Source organism: Triturus cristatus, chromosome 2_2 (genome assembly GCF_964204655.1).
Source record: "Triturus cristatus chromosome 2_2, aTriCri1.1, whole genome shotgun sequence".
Taxonomy (NCBI): domain Eukaryota; kingdom Metazoa; phylum Chordata; class Amphibia; order Caudata; family Salamandridae; genus Triturus; species Triturus cristatus.
Window position 1 is genome coordinate 711812357 of NC_140582.1, and position 19569 is coordinate 711831925.

The 19569-nt window shown below is 42.9% G+C and overlaps 1 protein-coding gene across 6 annotated transcripts in view; it reads right to left on the reverse strand.

The window, feature by feature from the left end:
* ACSL1 (acyl-CoA synthetase long chain family member 1) overlaps window positions 1–19569 on the reverse strand; it is a 479125-nt gene that overhangs the window by 163615 nt on the left and 295941 nt on the right. For 4 of the 6 annotated variants that reach the window (XM_085641919.1, XM_085641921.1, XM_085641920.1 and 1 more), the window contains exons 10-12: window positions 19219–19292; window positions 12700–12777; window positions 10314–10448 (exon numbers count right to left, since the gene is read on the reverse strand). In XM_085641919.1, coding sequence (XP_085498045.1) covers window positions 10314–10448; window positions 12700–12777; window positions 19219–19292 — 287 coding nt within the window. Of the gene's footprint in view, window positions 1–10313; window positions 10449–12561; window positions 12640–12699; window positions 12778–19218; window positions 19293–19569 lie in introns of all 6 variants that reach the window. The other 2 variants (XM_085641924.1, XM_085641925.1) reach the window with 1 other exon arrangement.

Here is a 19569-nt window from a genome sequence, read left to right on the forward strand (position 1 = left end):
CTGCAGCTGGTTCACCACTACCCCAGCACCAACCACTGTCACAACAATGCACTACTGAAGTCTGTGACACCATCCCCGACGTGACCTTCATCAGAGACCTAGCTCACCTCTGCATCCGCTCCAGACTTCGCCACCAATCAGCTACAAGATGAAACTTCGCAACCACGCCAACAGACACAGGGGCAGCATTGCCATTGTACATAAATCATCTGCACCACCACCGATGAAGAAACCACGCCGATCATGGAACACATGAACTTCCAGCTCCGCACCTATGACAAAACTACAATCAAAAGTACCCGCACCTACTTACACACCCCCCCCCCCCCCCAGGAACACGAACCGGCCTCAGCAACGTCATAGTGGAATTCATCACTCCGCTCGCTATCGAATCCCAACACTTCGTATTCCTGGGAGACCTAGACTTCCACCTGGATGACCCCCACTGACACCAACTCCACCGACCTTCTGGAACAATTGGGCAACATCGGCCTCAACCAGCTGGTCAGATGCACGCACAAAACAGGACACCTGCTGGTCTCAGTCTTCACGTCCAGCAACAGAATCGGGTACAGCCATACCACGGAACGCACTTGGCCGGATCATTCCTTCGTACACTTCACCATCGCCAGACCTCCCCCACACCACCCTTAACCACCATAGCACCCCCCCCCCCTTCTGCCACTGGACCAAGGTTACTCAGCACCAATTGACCAACGCCCTCAAATTCACCCAGCACTTCATTACCAGACCTGAAACAGGCAATGGAGAACTTAAGCACCGCTGACCAAATCACTCCCACCAAACCGGCCAGAACGCCCAGATCCACCAAACAAGCCAGGTGGTATACCCTAGAACATAGCACTGCGAAACACAGATACAAACAATTGGAAAGAAACACTGACAGCCACCGCCAAGGTGGCCTTTAACTACCACAGCCAGCACAAAGCTGTAAAAGAAAATAGGCTCTGACACCAGATCAAGACCAGCACCAACCAAACTAAGGAACTCTTCACCATCGTCAGAGTTTACCTGCCCGTCAGCCACTGAAAACTCAATTCCTTCCTCACAGGAACTCCACAGTGCCATCGCAGACAACTTCCACAACAAGATAGCTACCATCTACAGAAACGTAGATCCCCAACCCACCAACCTCCTGCAACATCCCATCGACCACTGCCGCTGATCACCCACTCACCAGATGGGAACTGCTCAGCACACCGAACACAAACACTTTAATGAACTCCATCCATTCAGGAGCACCCACCAACCCATGCCCCCACCGACCATTCACCCTCGGAAGAGACTAGATCAGCCATCAGCTCACCACCATTGTAACAAACACCTTTCAAGGTGCCTGTAAACATGCAGAGGTCAAACTGCTCCTCAAGAAACCCTCTGCAGACCCCAGCGAGCTTCAGAACTACCATCCTATCTCGCTGCTCCAATCTCCCGCAAAAGGTCTGGAGATAAACAACCTGCTGGACCCTTCCCAATCAGGACTCAAAGCCAATCACAGCACTGAGACAGCCCTGATCACCGCAACAGATGACATCCGCACCCTACTTGACATAGGAGAATCCGCCGCCCTGATCCTACTGGTCATCTCTGCAGCCTTCAACACCATCCCCCCCCCCCCCACACACACAGATAGACTGCGCCAGATCGGAATCACAGACAATGTGCTCAAATGGATAGCTTTCTTTCTCACAGGGCGCACCCAGTGAATCACTCTCCTTCTCTTCACCTCTCAAACCAAGAGTACCATCTGCAGTGTCCCTCTAGGCTCATCCCTCAGTCCAACTCTCTTCAACATCTACATAACACCACTTGCTGACAGTCACAAACCATAACATCAATATTGTCTCCTATGCTGATGACATCCAGCTCGTCTTCTCGCTCTCAGAGGGACTCCACCATAACGAAGACCAATTTCCACAACTGTATGGAGAATGTCTCAGCCTGGATAAATATCTGCCTGAAGCTTAACACGGACAAAACCGAAGTACTGATCTTTGGCAGATACACCTTGCTCTGGAATGATGCCTGGTGGCCACTGGAATTCGGACCCACCCCCACCCCCACTCCGAAAGTCCACACCTGCAACCTCCACATCATCCTGGACAGAGAACTCTCCATGAAACATCAGGTCGACGCGGATTCCTCTGCCTGCTTCCACACTCTGCAAAGTCTTCAAGTGTCCCCATCAGCACCAGGAAACGTGAAGCAGGCCCTCATCACTAGCTAGCTGGTCTACGGCAACGCTCTCTCTATACAGACACCAGTAAACTCATGAGGAGACTCCAGACCATCCAGAACGCAGCAGCCAGACTGATACTCAACCTGCCACAGAGTACCCACATCACCCAGCACCTGAAAGACCTACACTGGCTCGCTATCCAGAAAAGATGAAAATTCAAGCTCCTGACCACGCCTACAAAGCCCTCCATGACCAAGTACCTGACTACATGAACCACCGCCTGTATTTCCATCCACCTCCCAGGAACCTACTGTCACTTCTCCCAAGTACCACACATCCGCTGCTGCCGCACCATAGGATGCTCCTTCACCTTCCTCGAAGTCAAGTCCTAGAACACTCTTCCCCTCCATCAATGCACTTCACCCGTGTTGAGCCACTTCAGGGAGGGACTCCAGACCTGGTTCTTCGACTGAAACCCCTCGGGTGATGAGCAGCGTGTGGGGAAAGTGGGTTTATGTTCCAGCCCCCCCAACACACACACCGTTTGTGCCTGACTTTTGATGAAACTTTGACTGTAGAGTACTGGGTCCCTGCTAACCAGTTTCTACCACGATTGGCACAACTTCAGATTTCTAGCCCCCCGCCCCCCATAAGTCCCTAGTAAATGGTACCCGTTACCTAGGGTATTGGGACTGAAGAGGGTCCCCTAACCAAGGCCATGCAAATTGTCACTACAGCCTGTATGCCTTGGTGTAGACAAACGACAGTTGACATGGCACACTGCCTGTGTGCCATGTTAAAGCAGCACTGCCTAAGGTGTGGCTAAGTCACAACTCTAGCAGGCCTTACAAGCCCTAAGGCAGGGTGTGCTAAAGATCCAGATTTGGCATATCTGCATGATCAGATATGCCCCTACAATAATTAAGTATCTTCTTGATATTGTAAGTGCGAGGGAAGCCATAGAGCATACATGGGCTGTAAACTCGACAACTCCCCAGCACCAGGATAGCTTCACTGAACACAAGAGTGTCTGATGCCAGTGTTGGATTTATTAAATCATGTACCCAGAGGGCACCTCAGAAGAGCCCCCTGAAAACCTACCAACTCTGATGTGGTCTTACTGACTTTAGACAGCCTGCCACCACTAGACAGGTTTCTGGACCCCTAGGTCGAGAGCCCTTGCTATCTGAGGCCAGATATAAAGCTCAACCTGGGGGGAGGCACAGTGCTTTGCTGCTAGCCCCGCTTCTGGCAGAAGAGTCAGGAAAACTAGGTGAGAATAGGAGGTGTGCCTCCCTTTGCCAACTCCACCCATCAGGTGCTGGAGGTGATGTGAAGAACATTTTTCAGTGCCATCTTGGAGATGGTGGGACTTATCCAATCAGGACAAGGACTATGCCTTATCTGGGCAGCTGTGGGTTTTCTTCGTTCAGCCTCCTGGACTGAGCCTGCAGCCTTTCTCCTAAACAGATTTCCCCCAGTGTTTTGCATTGGGCACCCAACATGGTGTTGGCATTCTGCACCTGGCCGCCCCTGTGCCGCTGAGGATGCGAGTCTGATGCTGCCTTGTGGCCCCCCCCCCCCTCCACCCTGTGCTTGACTAACAACCAGAGATTGACCCCCCTATGTATATAACAAACGTCTTACACTCCTCTGGGTGAGGCCTAAGACTTCTTGATCACACTACCACAAATACAGCACTTTGGGTTTACACTGAGCCTTGTACACTTCCAAGGGAATCTCTGGGTTCTCTAAACAATATATTGGTATATCACAAAAAGAGCTATCTTCCCACACTGCGCTTTACAAGTACAGTATGATTAACTGATTAGGCAGGTATTCCATAGCTTAATCCCTCAAAGGTCAACATTGTTCCATGCACTCTCAATTCCGGACTATAGAAGAATGTGATTGATTGATATAGCCTCCGTCTTACTAGGACTCGTATTCTAAACAGCAGCTGGCAAATATTGGTGTGCATAACCCTGCAACACAAGAGACCAGGCAGGGCACCTTGAAGTCATCTCTGAATTCGACAAGTAGTGGCTGAACACCAGCACGTACCCTAAATCCTTTAGTAAATTAATTGTGCCACACTCCAAATGGAACAAGATGACTTATGAGGGCTCCTGTCTATGTGGAATCCAAATGTCAAAATATTCCTAGCTAGTTTGAACTGCCAGTAACAACTGTTAAACAGATGTGAGATGTCTCCAGGGAGATCAAAGCATGCACCTACATGGCTATTCAATACTTGGGAAAATGTAAAGATTCTGTCCCAGACTATCGGGCCAGGCATTGGTGACATGCATTGGTACTCCCAAGTGCAGACTCTACCTAAGCCCCATTAAGCACTAGCTTGCTCTAACTCCAAATTCAGCAGAGAGTTATGGACTTTCATTCCCCAACTAAACCAATTTATGGAAATACAAATGTACAATTTCACAACCTAAGCCAATAGAAGTATGTGCTCACTGAAGAACAGAAGGGACTACCTGAAGCCCAGAGGTAACCCACATAGAAGAGGCTGAAGTTGGATTAAAAAAAAAAGTGGTCTCCCTCAACCACTCCATCTTATTTTCTTTAACCTTTAAGAAAGGATCCCAGCCATGATTTGACATTCTTGTAGGTTCAATTCACCTATTCAAGAGGATCTCGTGGTCTGTCAAGTATGCCTGACCAGTCCAAAAGAATCAAGGCCACTAGGTTCCCCTCATTAACCCACAGAAGCTTTTCCCTTCTATCAAAGCTTAAAGCCATGTTCTGGTAGGAAACCTGACTAGCTGCAGTTCAACAGGCAGTTACTAGGTCAAGCTATTTATTCATTGGCCTAGGTGAGCAGTTGGTAGATTTGCCCGAAAGTTGAGCTATTTGTAGGAGACAAGCAGTGCTCCTTTATGATACAGGAGGTGAAGGTATTGGGTGGGGGGGGGGGGGGGCAGGTGGATGGTTTAGTGTGTGTGTGGGGGGGGGGGGAACAGATTTAAAAAGACAGCCTGAAGAAACCAAATGGGCACACACTGAGCTCAGAGCATGGCGAATGGGATTCGGAAAAATAGATTCACCACATAAGATGCTTTTAGTGCAGTCGAACACTGAAGTGGCAGCTGAGGCAACACAACAAAGGCTCATATCGAGAAGAAGACAATGCAGTGGTATTAACCCATATATGGGATGCGGTTCAAGAGGGCAGAGACTAAAGGGCCGATGCAGGGAGGGGGCTGCATTGGCCTGGAGGTAAGACTTCAGAGAAGAAATCATGAGAGACTTCATCTCTACATCTTAGTGGAACTGTAGGCCACCCGCAGTGATCTGCAGTGCCTGGTGGCTATAGCAGAGCCAGTGCGAACAGCTCCGGAAGATCTGGCTCTGGAGCACAAGGGAATGCGAGGAGGTACCCTCATGGGGGGTTTGTGCCATGGACTGCTGGCCCTTGCATTGAGGAATAGGCAGCAGGTAGACCTAACCCCACCATGGTGGAGAAAAATACTTTGAAGTTTTAAATAAGGCTTCTAAGGTTTTAAGTATCGCTCCTTTCTATCGCAGAGAAAGAAAAGATGGAAGGAGAAGATAATGATGAGACTAGAGAATACAGAAAGATGCCATGGTGGGTCTAGAAAAGATGCTGCTTAATTTTGATGGAGTTGAAAAAGTGATTGCAGCAATGGAGTATTTCCTAGGGATGGTGGCATAGAAAGTAAATTATATTGAGGCTTCCACTTAGGAGTTAAGCTCCAGCAGACTGAGGTTCAGGTGAGCCAGTGGGGGAGAAGCTAGGAAAGAAGTGATTTTGAGAGCAAGGAAACTGGAACTCTGCTTAGACAGGAAGTTATGTTACCAGACTGACACTACCCAGGTCTCTTACAGAAGTGATGTAGGATTCGTTCAACTCCACCCCCCCCACCGACTCCTGTAGCTTATTTTGAGCGATGGCATAGGCAAGCAAATTGGTGGGGGCAGTATAAAGAATTATTTTCCCAGACACCAGTTTGACGAAAGGCAGGAAGAAAAAAAGAAGGCTGCTTGTGAGGCAGTAACTGGCAGAGGTGGTGGTTTTGCCCCATTATGGTATTCAGCTCGTCTGAAAGTCAAGAAAGAAGGTTGTACATTTTTGGCCAGGTGGCAGCAGCCCTGTCATTTCTGCATTTGGAAATGACTTGTGCTGGTCTAACAATGTCAAATTAAGTCTACTGGCTTAGAGCAGATAGAGGCTCCTTCCAATACATTTCTTTATGCGTCTTGAAAAGATTTGTGAATATATGTATATGTGTTTGCAATATTGATTGCAAACACTTTCAATGCATCTGTTGATAGTGTTCCACTTACCAGATGCCTGGTGAGTCCATAACCTCCCCTGCAGCACCTTTTGTTCTGTTCACCTTTGACCCTACTCATTTAGTGGCGCTCCAGCAATTGACTGGCGCGAGTGCTTGGCTGATCTGGACAGACTTTGGTGGACTAATTCAAACCCAGAGACTGTAGGGTTGCATCCCTAAACATGGATTACACTGAAGCCTGCACCCCCCATATAACTATCATCAAGTATGGTCAGCCTCAATTGAGGGACTATAGAACAGAAAAATACCACTGTAAGAAACCTATGCTACTGTAACTCGAAACCCGCAACAGTATATCACTTGTCAACTCCAAGACAATGCTCATTTCATAAGGAGTGAACAATATTTGCAGTTGCCACTAGTTTCTTTAAGCACATTCTCCTTAGTTGTCCATGAGGCTAATGAACTCGCCTCTCCTGTCCCAAAGCCTCAACGTAATGGACAAGAGCATTTACAGTTAAAAATAAAATACATAGTTCAACCGCAAGGATAACCAAAGCAAAAAGACTGTCTTGAACAATGTAACAAATAGTTACATTAACATCCCAAATAGATTCCTCAAGGTACAAAGGTTGTGAAAAATGTATAATTGGCATCTAACCAGCAATGCGTCATGCCCTCTTTAATAGATCCTAGTGCAATATAGCTAGCAGTTCATGCATTACATACCCAAATGACCGTAATAACTACAGACCCATAAATTCAACACCCACATAGATAAATACAACTTCCAGTCAGGTTTCATGTAAGGCTGCAGTACAGAATGCAATACTAAACATCGTGGATGATCTCCGAGGTCTGGACCAAGGACAGACATGCCTCCTCGTCCTCCTGGATTTATCAACCGCCTTCGGCACTATCAATCATGACATCCTCCTAAGCACCCTCTCAGGGAAGTAGGCATCAAACGAACTGTCCTCCAATGGTTCGACTCATCCTAAGAAAGCGCATGCAGTTAATGAAATTCAACAATTAAACCTCTGAGGCATCGCCAGTCTCACTAGGTATCCGGCAAGGATCAACCCGGTCTTCTGCACTTTTTGACCTTTATATGGGACCTCTTGCAGTGATCCTTAAGCAAGCTAGACTTGCCCATCACCTCTATGCGGATGACATTCAACTCTACATGAAAATCTCAGTCAGTGACATCCAGTACCTAAACAGCACTACACACAGTTCAATCCTGGCTAGCCAGAAACCACCTCAAACTCAACCCCAACAAAACTCCTCCTCATCCAAGCCAAAGAAAAATAAATTTAACATAACTAGCTGGCTCAACAACTTCACTAAACTGCAAACTGGCCAGCTCTGGCTCTGTTACATCCCTGAGAATCACACACATCACCCAAGCTTAAAAGAACATATTAACACCTCTGCAATAAGTGCCAGCTACTCAGTGAAAAACTTAAGTCAAACCTGCATACCCAGTAATAACCTTACCTCGTCCTCCCCTACCTCGTCCTCCCCAAGCAGGACTATGGCAATGCTACATCTACATGCACCCCAAAAGCATTCCTAGCCCCTCTTAAAGCAATACTCCAAGAGGCGGCCAGCCTATTGGGAGAGAGGCGTCAGAACCACATCACTCCCACTCTCAAAATGCTCAACCGGCTTCCAATAGAGGCAAGAGCTATATTCAAAACATGGCTTCCAATAGAGGCAAGAGAATATTCAAAACTGCTTGCTTAACTCCCAAGGCTCTACACACAGATAAACCAATGTACCGCTCAAATAAACTATAAAAAGCTCGACAAAAGAAACTGCTTCGAAGTTAACACGCTTCTCCCGATCCCGCCAAAATTCAGGAAAAAAAAAATCCAGAGCCCACTCTCTCTCTGGATATGCCCCCAGAATCTGAAACGCACAGCCGCAAGATTTATGCAGCAATCAATACTTTCCCCCACTTCAAGGTGAAATAGAACTCCTCTTCCTCAACAAATATCTAAACCCACCCACCTAAAGCTTGCCTGTGCTGCCACCCACAAGTCCATGAACTAAGCTTCGGCAACATTATCCCAGGGAAAACACTTATGCCCCACTCTCCCCCCGCCACCAAAATGCCCCCCCCCCCCCCAGCTATCCTCGCCCAGGTTTTATGTTACAAGGATTTTGTAAAGCGTGCCAATACCAAATGGCGTCTTGGCGCTTGTATCCAGAAAATCCTTTACACACAAAAAGGTACAGCAAGTCTAAAAGGCCCTAAAATGTGAGCTATATTTTGAAGAGCCGGGTGTTGAAATTCTTTCAGAATTTGATGAGTATGGGATCTCAGATGGTGAGGAAGTTCATTCCACCACTTAGAAGCGGAGTAGGAAAATTTTCGACCACCCCAATGTGCTTTACTTATTCTCTGCACTTGTACTCTTTTGGTTGTACTTGACTGTAAAGTTCTCATGAAAGAACAGTTTAAGAGTATCTTGAAGAACCCTTGCGGTGTAGTCCCTTGTTGACCCAACAGAGCTTTGAATTGCACACGTACCCCACTAGTGAGCCAGTGAAGTTCTCTGATTAATTTGGGTACTGAACAAAATTTGGGGAAAATCAACAAAACTTTGGCAGCTGCACTTTGGAGAGTCGGATGTTTTTTCAAGATTGGGCTCCTACCAGTAAGGCATTACAATAGCCCATCTTCAAGATGATAAGTGCTGAGATAACTGATTTCCTAAGTTCAAGTGGGAGGTACGATTAAAAAAAATGTAGGTTCTCTAGCATAAGAAGGCAAGAGGATGTTACCTGATTAGAACGGTCAACAAAAGGTAAGTTTGATGTCGAACAGAACACCCTAATTTCTCGCTATTTTAACCAGAGTTGACAGGGATCCTAGGCTTTGCGGCCACCAGGCATTGTTCCAGAGGGTGTTTTTGCTGCCAAATAAGCATTTTGTCTGAGTTGACTTTTAAAAATATTCTGTTTTAATCAGTTGAGGAATATCATTTAGGCACTGAACTGAATGGCTACCTTTTCTGGGTCTGAAGACACTGTCCATCCACTTGACTGCACGCAGCAGTCCACTTATTTTTTTGGCTCTACGTACTTTCACTCACTCCCCATGTAACCCTGTGCAATTTTAACTATGCGCTGCTAAAACAGTGGCACAGCTAGGACCTGCCTTTGCCGCCCTGAAGAATATGGGGGGTGGAGGGGGCTGTTTGCTGGAGAGGATTCCTGCATTTGCTGCCCTTATGGCAAAGTCATGCAAGAGCGAGGGGGGGGTGGGGGGCCCAAAACACAGACCACCCCCCCATTGCTATGCCACTGCTAAAACGCACATATATATATATATATATATACACATATATATATATACACACATCTCTACCCCAAGAATGTATCCACTGTTGATCCTAATGCCATCATCACTGATATTGTGTCTGTATGCCTACCCCAATATGTTCTGCTACAATGCATTGGTAAAACAATATTTACATCTATAGGCTAGTTCTACCTCAAGAATGTATCTATCCATTCAACCGCACCCCATGGATTTTGGCTCTATGTAGGTCTACTTATTCCCTGTGTAACCCTGTGCAAATGTAACTATGCGCTGCTAAACATTTATACATCTGTGCCGTTTCTACCTCAAAAATGTATCAGCTACTGATTCCAATGTCCTCATACATTTAGTCTATGCACTGCCACTACGTCTTTTATGCCTGCCATAACATGCACTGCTAATATGCACTGTCAAAACAAGATCTATATTCATATGCTGTTTTCTACCTTAAAATATTATACCATCTACAAATAACGCAGTCCTACACTTTTTTGCAGCTTACTTTGTCAAACATCCTGTTTAACAATCTTGGTACCACTGGAAATATCGTGGGTTGTAAAGTCTTCAGATCATCCATTAGCAAGCGGATATCACCTTGGAAAAATCCTATCCGAGCACCATGGCCCAGAATTATTGCCTATATAAGAGCAAAAAACAGCAGTGCTTAATGACAATAAAAATTTGCTTTTGAAAACTTCAACATACAAGTTTAAAAGTCACTGGAAAACATGCATACCTACATTTATCGAGGGGGATTCCACAATCATTACAACTATGCCATAGGAAAACCTATATGCTGTTAAATCTGATGCATGTGGTGTAAATAATAGCCAACTGCTCATTATGGTTCAATTATGATATTGGGGGGTTCTGGTGACTTAATAAGCCATGATATATTACCAGCTAAGCATTTTTCATGTTGGGAAACACTATCCCCGCAGACAGAACCACAACCTGCCTTTACTCTACAGTCACTACTCCGACGTTACCATGCGTTCCTTTACCACGCAAGTCGTTACGACTTGCTTTAGGGGACGAGCTGTTGGACTTTTAAGTCCAACACCTTCCCTACTGGTACACTGACTGGAGCTGGAATAGTCATTTATACTATTCCAAAGTCCAGCGTTCACCAATGGCAAGTCATTGTAACGACTTGTGTGGTAACATCCCAGTAGAGGTAGTGACTGCGGAGTAAAGGCATGCGTGGGAAATGCACGCAGGGTTCCATCATACATCCTTTATGTTATATGCAGGTTTAAATTTAGCACAGTTAGTATGGAAAAACCCGATAAATCTTTATTAAAATAGTAAATGAAATGCTGCACTATATTATTTGGCTGTCTCCAGTAAAAAGACAACAATGATTAATTATACATTTCAGATGGTAAGGTTTTCAGTAAAACCGGCTTTGCTTTGTTAAATACTATAGTTGGCCTATAGAATTATAGATTTGAAGCGGTCTGCAAGGTTCAGCAAACAATGGGCCTGAGCAGCATTAGAAGGCTTGTGATTGGTTTACTTTGCATAGATAATGCCAATTATCAAAAGAGCAATGGTGAAGATAAGCAGAGAAGTTTGTCGCGGTCATTAGATATAGGTGGATTGGAAATTTGAGTTGGACAAGGCCTCCTGTGCAACAGAAATGTTGTGAAGGAAATACTGTTGGATAAGATCATTTATATCAATGATTGGTTTTGAAATAAATGCCTTTTGTATAACAAAAGTAGTAAAAAGTGTAAACAAATATAATTCTAGACCTGTAACAAAGGTGCAGCTAAATAAGAGAGCGATCTGTTTTGTGCAAGCAACGGAACAAAAGGTAATTTCTCCCTGTTCCGTCCACATCCTTTTCAAATGTAAACTACCAGTGCTTTTTCAATGTTTGTTTGGACAACACCAGTTTCTTGATCCAGAAAACGATAAAGTTCTGAAAAATATCTACCTTCGTATACACAAAAGTCAGTTACAAGTGAGGCAAATACAGAAAAAAATATTTCATATTAATTAATAAAGAATAAAAGTACATTACACCTATATATCCTAATTTTTTCAGATCAGAAATCTGCTCACCGTAACTTAACTTTCACTGCATACTCAGATACAATACTTCTCGTGTTTGCCGTTGACAATGAAGATGCCACCAGCATAATTAAAAGTTTCAATGGGGCAATTTCAAGCTATTCTACTATCCTAGTATTGGCCTCCTTGCGGCAAAAAGGTGCATTACACCCTTTTCTTCTACCTTCATGTTACTACTTGAAAATTTTGCTTTTGCTAGATTTTAATTACACTATATAGGAAGGTTGTTCATTTGTGTCCATTCTTTAGAGAGCACAGATGATTTAAACAGTACAGAAAGGAGATTGTATTAAACACAACAGAACACATTAACACAAGTATTTGAGTAAAGTGGCAAGCAAGTAACAGAATACACACCAGGCAAGGACACAGGAAACAGTTTATTTTCTATAGTACAGGAGGTTGTAGCATAGAAAGGCTGGAGGACGTTAGACAAAGCAAGCAAGCGAAAGCTGAAAAGCCAGAGGGGTGGCAATCATTGTCTCCTGTTCAGGTGTCTGCAACTCTTAAAACAGGTTCCCCTCAACATCACTTCTCTGCACGGGGAAGCTGCAGCTCTTATTACTTGGAAATGCCACAGGACAAAACAATAAAAATAACCTTTAGAAGTGGGTGGCACACACTCATGTACTTTGAGGAACAAGTCTGTTCAGTTCTCTGAAACATCTTACCTGTACAAGCCGTTCAAACATGTGTGCAAGAGGCAAATAGGAAATGTGTGTATCGCTGTGGCTCATTAGATATGACTTCTGTAAGAAACAAGAAAAACTCAGAACATGAAACTTAGGTAATACAGAGCAAGCGCCTACCTCTACAACTCTCTCAAACATATGGGCCAGAGGCAGAAAAGAGATCAGTACATCCTCTACTCCTGGGAAAACTACATCCTGCAGAGAAGGAAATGGAAGGAGGGGGGGGGGGATGCAGGGGGAGAAAGAAAACAAGGTCAAAGAACTAAAGATTATGATTGCTACAGTTTATTCAAAACTCAAATTTAGAAGTCTACCTTCATACCTCTCCAACATTTGGCAAATAAAACATAAAACGTAAACAAAAGGCAAATTGGGAGGTGTGTAACCTCTTTTAGAGCTTCTAGGTTTATACGGTCACTAGAATGAAAATATCAATCTGAAAGGCCGACTGGAGAGGTAGGAAAGTGGACAATAAATTAATAAAGCAGAGAGCATGTAATTTGATCAGACAATATCATAATACAGATTAAAAAAAAGTATTCAATCATGTAAGGCACTACACGTCATAGGCAGTTTAACACCTTACAAATATTGAAATAATTATTAAAATTAATAGGCACACACTAAATTGAAGTCTGAATTATCATCCAGGAGTTAGTTGACAAGCCCACCACATATATTTAAGCAAGCATAGAAGGCAAACTACTACAACCCACTAGAAGGCCCTTCATCTCCTTGGTATAAAAGAGCTAGACAGAAAACTGGTGGAGAGGACAGGCAGAAATAACCCAAAGCCAACAAACTACCAAAGCGGAGGTATTTGTCACAGAAATGAGAAAATCTACACATTTCATGGACAGACAATTTCAGAGGTAAAGGCGGGAGAACCAGAGTCACGGGCAGCAACGGAGAAAGTTAGTCAGTAGGTGGAGATGGGAATCAATTTCTAAGGCTTTGCTTGAAAATGTAACAGTAAAATTTGACAGGACTGTAAAATGCCAAGTACTTGTAGAACTGGACTCTGTTCTTGCATACATTTCCTAATGCCAAAGACACTCACAAAACACCCGAAAATTGTACGAAAGGAAACAAAGTAGGTGAATCAAAGTTAGAGGAACACTGTACATAACTTGAAAAATACACTCTGTCAATTAACTGCACATAAACAAAAACAACTGGGAAGCGGACATCTGTAACCGTTAAACCAAAACTAAACTTTAATATGTACCATCCTTGATAGAAAGAGGATAGTCTCATGTGTAAATTGTTAAACAATAACACCAATATTTTATTCTATACACAAGCAATATTCATTTGCTGATTCAGTGGATAACTCTGCTGCATGTAGGAGAATGTGGCAGTTTTTTTTCTGTGTGGCTTGTGCATCGATTTGCCCAAACCTGAAGTAGGGTGGTTTTGTTAAAGTCTTTTCCTGGTCCGCCTGTTCAGCAGTTAATGAACAAGCAGAGACTTAACATAATGGGACAAGGAGGGGGAAAAAAAACCATACAAAAGACCGGAGGATAACAAAAAGCGAGCATGCAATGATGTCCTATTAGAACTCCCTGCACAAATATCTGATGACATGGACACCACTGTTACCATCATGAAAATAAAATTATAATACTTGACATCAGAGTGCTGGCCAAGCTGACTGTGTAATAATGGGTTCACAGCAATCTGAAAATCTAAATGGACCATGAGTATTGACATTTTTTACACACCTTTATTGCCCGAATCTACTGCACGATTAATACATCTACAGGAGGTCCAGGTTCCAGGGCAGGGAGAAGTTAAAAAAAAAAAAAAAAAAAAAAAAAAGCGTAACTTCAAAGAAAGGCTATTTCAATTAAGAAAAAGGTGTGAGAAATCAGGATGATTGGAAGTTCTGATGATTAAAGTACTACTGCACATCTGTGAATGTTGCTCAAAGACAGCAAATTAAGCTGCATTAACGTCGGATTAATACAGAGATACTGGTGTAAATTACAGGGCACAGTTTTAATCTAGGCAAGGACGATTCATCCTTCTGCAGATGGCAACTGATTTTATGAATGGCGTGCACCTTTGTAGGTCTGGGACTAAAACAGTCAAGTAACAGATGTGGTTTTTACCACTTACTTTTCTGAAACGACTATCACGGCATTGAGTAACGTTTACTTTTACAGGTAGGCCACAGTGAACTGTTCCTCCAAAAATTCGATGTACAAGGACCAAAAAGACTTCAAAATACAATCTCCTGATTTAAAGAGTAAGCACATGATGGGTCAATGTGAAACAGGGTATATAGATCTATATACATATAGATCCACACACACAATGATTAAATGACTGGAGCTGAACTTGCTCTGTATTCAAAAGTGATCGTTAACAAGGCAGTGTTAATTGCCGGTTAGTATAATCTCTCTGGTTTCTATGACAGCAAAAAAGAATACATGGCTAGAGGCTCTTATATCTTACTTTCTTGTCCCTCACAAATTGCTTCCTGGACTAATAATCACGTATCAAGCATTCCAGTGAGCCAATGCATAATCAACTGAAATAATTAATGGCAGGTAACGTTTGAGAGCAAGATTTCAGTTAACAGTAATGCATTTTCAGACGGATGGTTTAATTCAGAAAAAGTAGGAACAATGTAGAAGAGGTATCTCTCCCCAATTCCTAGGGATGATACAGATCAAGAAGACAACATTCCATGGCAGTCATTGCAAAGTACCAACTAGGAAACAATTTGTCAATGGATCCACCTCTCCTTATCAGCAGCAACAACTTAGAGAAACATGGCAAGTCAGCAGGCCTAGTACTTACAAGATCAATTTTGTTTTAAAGTTTAAATAAAAGGAGATACATTCTGAGCTGTATTTTGCCTTTTTTCCAAATAAAGTTCAGAACGTGAAAAGGTTTATAATTTAAAGTAAAGCCTCGATTCAGCCACTACATTCTTCCACCGTTTTCTCCTCAAAAGACCCAAAACATTGAGAAAAGCTCCATCAGCCAGTCTCTTTAATAAACCTACTTTAATGACCATGCAGATAAATGCAGGAAAAGTCTGAATTTCCTATTTATGGAGTAGGCTGAACATTTTAACCCGATCTTGCTAAATTTGGCAGACTCCCTCCTACTTAAACTGTGTACCCAATGCATGTTTTGTAAGCCACTGTTTGGGACTCTTGCATTCCAAAAAAGGCAATCAAACATCCCTTGAAGTTATGTACAGACTTTCAAACCAAAGGGTGACTTAACAGACGGTTTACCTTTAAATCCCTGGAACTGCCTATCCAAGGGCACAGTCTATACTTTAGGGGTGGTTCTTTGATAACATCGGTTCAGAAATATCAAAAGAACTTTTAGAAATCATCCGATCACAATCACTAGGAATCCACTGAGGTACGGTGACAATAAGGTCTCTTATAGCAATTTATAACTTGACATACTACATTTATTAAAATTTCACCAGGTTATTTATTTTGAAGGTTTTGTATAGCGTGAACATGTTTCATGTGAATTTCCAAGAGTAGAGATTTTACTTCTTTCTTAAAAAAGAGGTAGAAGAGGGATTACGTCTGGCTCCCGGGGGAAATGCGTTCCATATACCCTAGGAGCAATTCCAGAGAAGGCACGGTTGTACGTTTTCTTTTTGTCAAAACATGTGGTTTTCAGAAGAAGATTGCTGAAACTTCTGGAGGATCTGTTGCCACATGAGAGCACCAATTTCTGGGCCAAGTAACTCAGAGTATTGTGATGTAGGGCTTTGAGCGTCATGCAAGCAATTTTTTTGTTGAATTCTTGCTTCAAATAATAGCCAGTTAAGAGCTCTGAGGTCGGGGAAGATGTGGCAATTTCTTTTTGAGCCCATGATGAGCCTGGCAGCTGAACTGAGTGAGGATCTTAGAGGGGCCGTTGATGATTTGGGAAGACAGCAAAGCATTGCACTCCCATAGTCTAGTCTTGGGATAACTAGAGCTTGAACTGCCAGTTTCAAGTCACTTGCGGGAAGAAAGGGTTTTAGTTCTCAAAGTGTTCATCTGAATGTTTGCTCCTCAAGATAGTTCTTTATAAAAGAGACACAAACTATAAACTCACTAAAGAGGCCGTTTCAATTTCTGGAATCTCAGAATCCTTTAAAAACACACATCAAAACACTTGTCATTGACAACTGCCCTGAAGTCAGAATGAAAGGTCAAACATTGGGAGCAGTGGGGAGGAGAAATATCTATATCCCTCTGGAAAACAATGGGCACATGCAACTTTGTTATAAATCGACTCTCCTGAACAGCTAGATTCATCAGATTCAATTTCGACCGAAACTAATCGCAAACCATGACTGGGAGAGGAAAATTAGCTCAGCCGCAATTATCACTAATAGTTCCCTTTTCTGCTGCTTTAGATAAATATCACTATTGGTATGCTAGTCAAAGTTCACAAGTAGCATCTTCAGAGGATTAGACCTGGTATTAGAAATGCCAGAAGCCCCCATGCACAAGGTAGCATGCGGATTAAAATGGGTTGTTTTCAGGGAACAGAACTGAAAGATGGGGATGTGGTCAGACCACAGGAGAGGTCACATAATATAAGCAAGTATTCCCCACCACAGTACACCAATTTCTACTAACAGGTCAGCAGTTATCAAAACGGACTTTCTACCGCGAGCGGATATCATAGATTGCCAGGTGAGGAGCATTCTCCAACCTATGTTCACAAATGGGTGTAGAGCAGGTAGTGAGGGGTCTGTGTTTTTTATAAAACTTTTGCATTTGGAAGACAGCTTTTTGGAGGCATAGGGTAGCCTATTTACCAATTCAGCAGCCTTTAAAAGAAAGTATTGTTACCTGCTCCAATTCAGTCTTCCCATCCCTAAATCAAAAAATACAACTCCTTTCAGAATTAGCGTTTAAAGGGAAACACTAAACACTTTCCAACTTTTACTGTTAATGTAAATTCCTCCTACGAAAGTAACAAAACGTAATATTCATCGGCTTCAGGAATTTTTTTATTAAGTAAAAACTGTTACTTTCATTCTTTATTTATTAAGCCCCATTAAAGTAATGTCACCCAACTGCTTCATTTTTGGCAAGGGACAATCACAATAGAAACCAATGTTGTATTTTAACACGTTTCTTTATCCATTCACATCTAGAGTCGTCGAAAGGAACAGAAGGTGTGCTTGCAAACATATTCCAGCATTTCTATAATGCTGAAATGCAACTAGGTCCAACAAGCCTTTTTTTTTTTTTTTACAGTTTACATTCTACCCACTAGATAAGTAATCAGTTTGAGTCTCTTAAGCCAATATGTGTTTTCTGGTTTTGTAGTTTTAAGTTTATTGTAAGCATTTTAGCCAAGTAAATTAACGACTGAGGGTTTATAAAATCTAGAAGTTTGGTAAACAGTGGAAGATTGTTTTTTATTTATTTTAGCTAAGCTGCCAATATGCGTGAGGTCGCTTTTTAGGACGGGATCTGGTCATTGATGAGAAGCCCGTTTCAGAAAAAGAATCAACTGGGCTCTCATTTTTATAAATGCTGTTTTAAAGAGGTTTTTACATACAATAAGATGGCTAGTTTCTTTGGCAGGCCTGAAAGGAATGCATTCTGCTGATCTAACTTGGGTCGAGTCTTTGTGAACAGGTGGACAGACTGTTTAGCACGACGAGTTTAGCTCAAGTGTTTGTAGTGTGCTGAAGAGATAATTACTATCTAATGCAAACCGTGACTGTGGAGTTTGGAAGCTTCCATAGATCATGTCTGAGGTCATCCTGCCATTGTGAAAATTGCCCGTGCCAATAATGGGTGATGGGTGTGTCAGAGATGCTCAATGAAATTGGGTGCCTTCATCTCAGCAATGAAAAGCCTAGTCATATTCCGAATATTTTCTAGCCTCAATACAGTGTGGCACTGCAACAGCTGAGTTCAGAGAGTAAAGTCTTTGCAGGTAGTATGGTGCAACCAGCTATAGAGAAATGTTGCCACTGACTTTTGTCCTGGGAAGGACATGGAACAATCTGAAGCCTCGTAATTGGCAGTGTGGATCTTTTATCCTGAATTCTCCAATTAGATCAAGTAGGCAAAGGAGGGGAGATGTATTTCTACCAATAAAGCTGGGCACGTTTGCCAGTGGCACCTTCAAGGTTTTGTAGCTGCCCAGGTGTTAGAGGTTGCTTTTTAATTGAGCAATGGCCAACCTGAGTAGCCCATCTTTATGGATCAGAAAATGATTGTTTCAGCAAAGGGGTGATCATGATCTTAGTAGCTGGATGCAGATGATGGTTGTATAATTGAAGATTACGTTGGTAATTGCAGTTTTAGTGCAAGTGTATATTCCATCACAAGTGAGATACAGTTCAGATGCTCACAATCGGAGTTCAAAATACAAGTAGTGGGACTGCGGACGTTCACAGCATCAATTCAGATAGTTTTTTTTCTTCCAAAACGAACAACCTTGTAAAATAAAGTACTTGGCTCCATCTTGGCAAAAGGAACTCTTAGAACCCGCAAATAAAATAGCACTATGCCGCAAAGGCACAGCGTCACTGTAAATCACCACCTTTCATGTTCATTCTACACCCACTTAGGCTATCACACACTAATGCATCAAAATATTATGAAAAAACAATGAGGATTTCAGCTTCATATTTACCTCAGTCATTTTCATGAAAGCAGAAAAATCGCTCAAAATGTTTTTGTGTGTTAGCATTGCTCCTTTAGGGTTTCCTAAATTGATAAAACCATACAAGATAGAAGATGAGCATTAAAAATTAGTCACATTTGACAACTGTACATACATGTTTGACGTAGTGGACAGTGAAATACAATACAGTAAAGCAACTGATGACAATGTGAAAATGGCTGTAATGGTGTTGGGCAGTTCATGACAGATACTGAATCAAACCAAAAGGCAGAATTGCTGTAAACGTGACTGTGTGGCAGATAAGCTGCCAAAATGTTGCTGGAAATGGTATGGTATAGATCGGCATAAAGCAATGTTTGA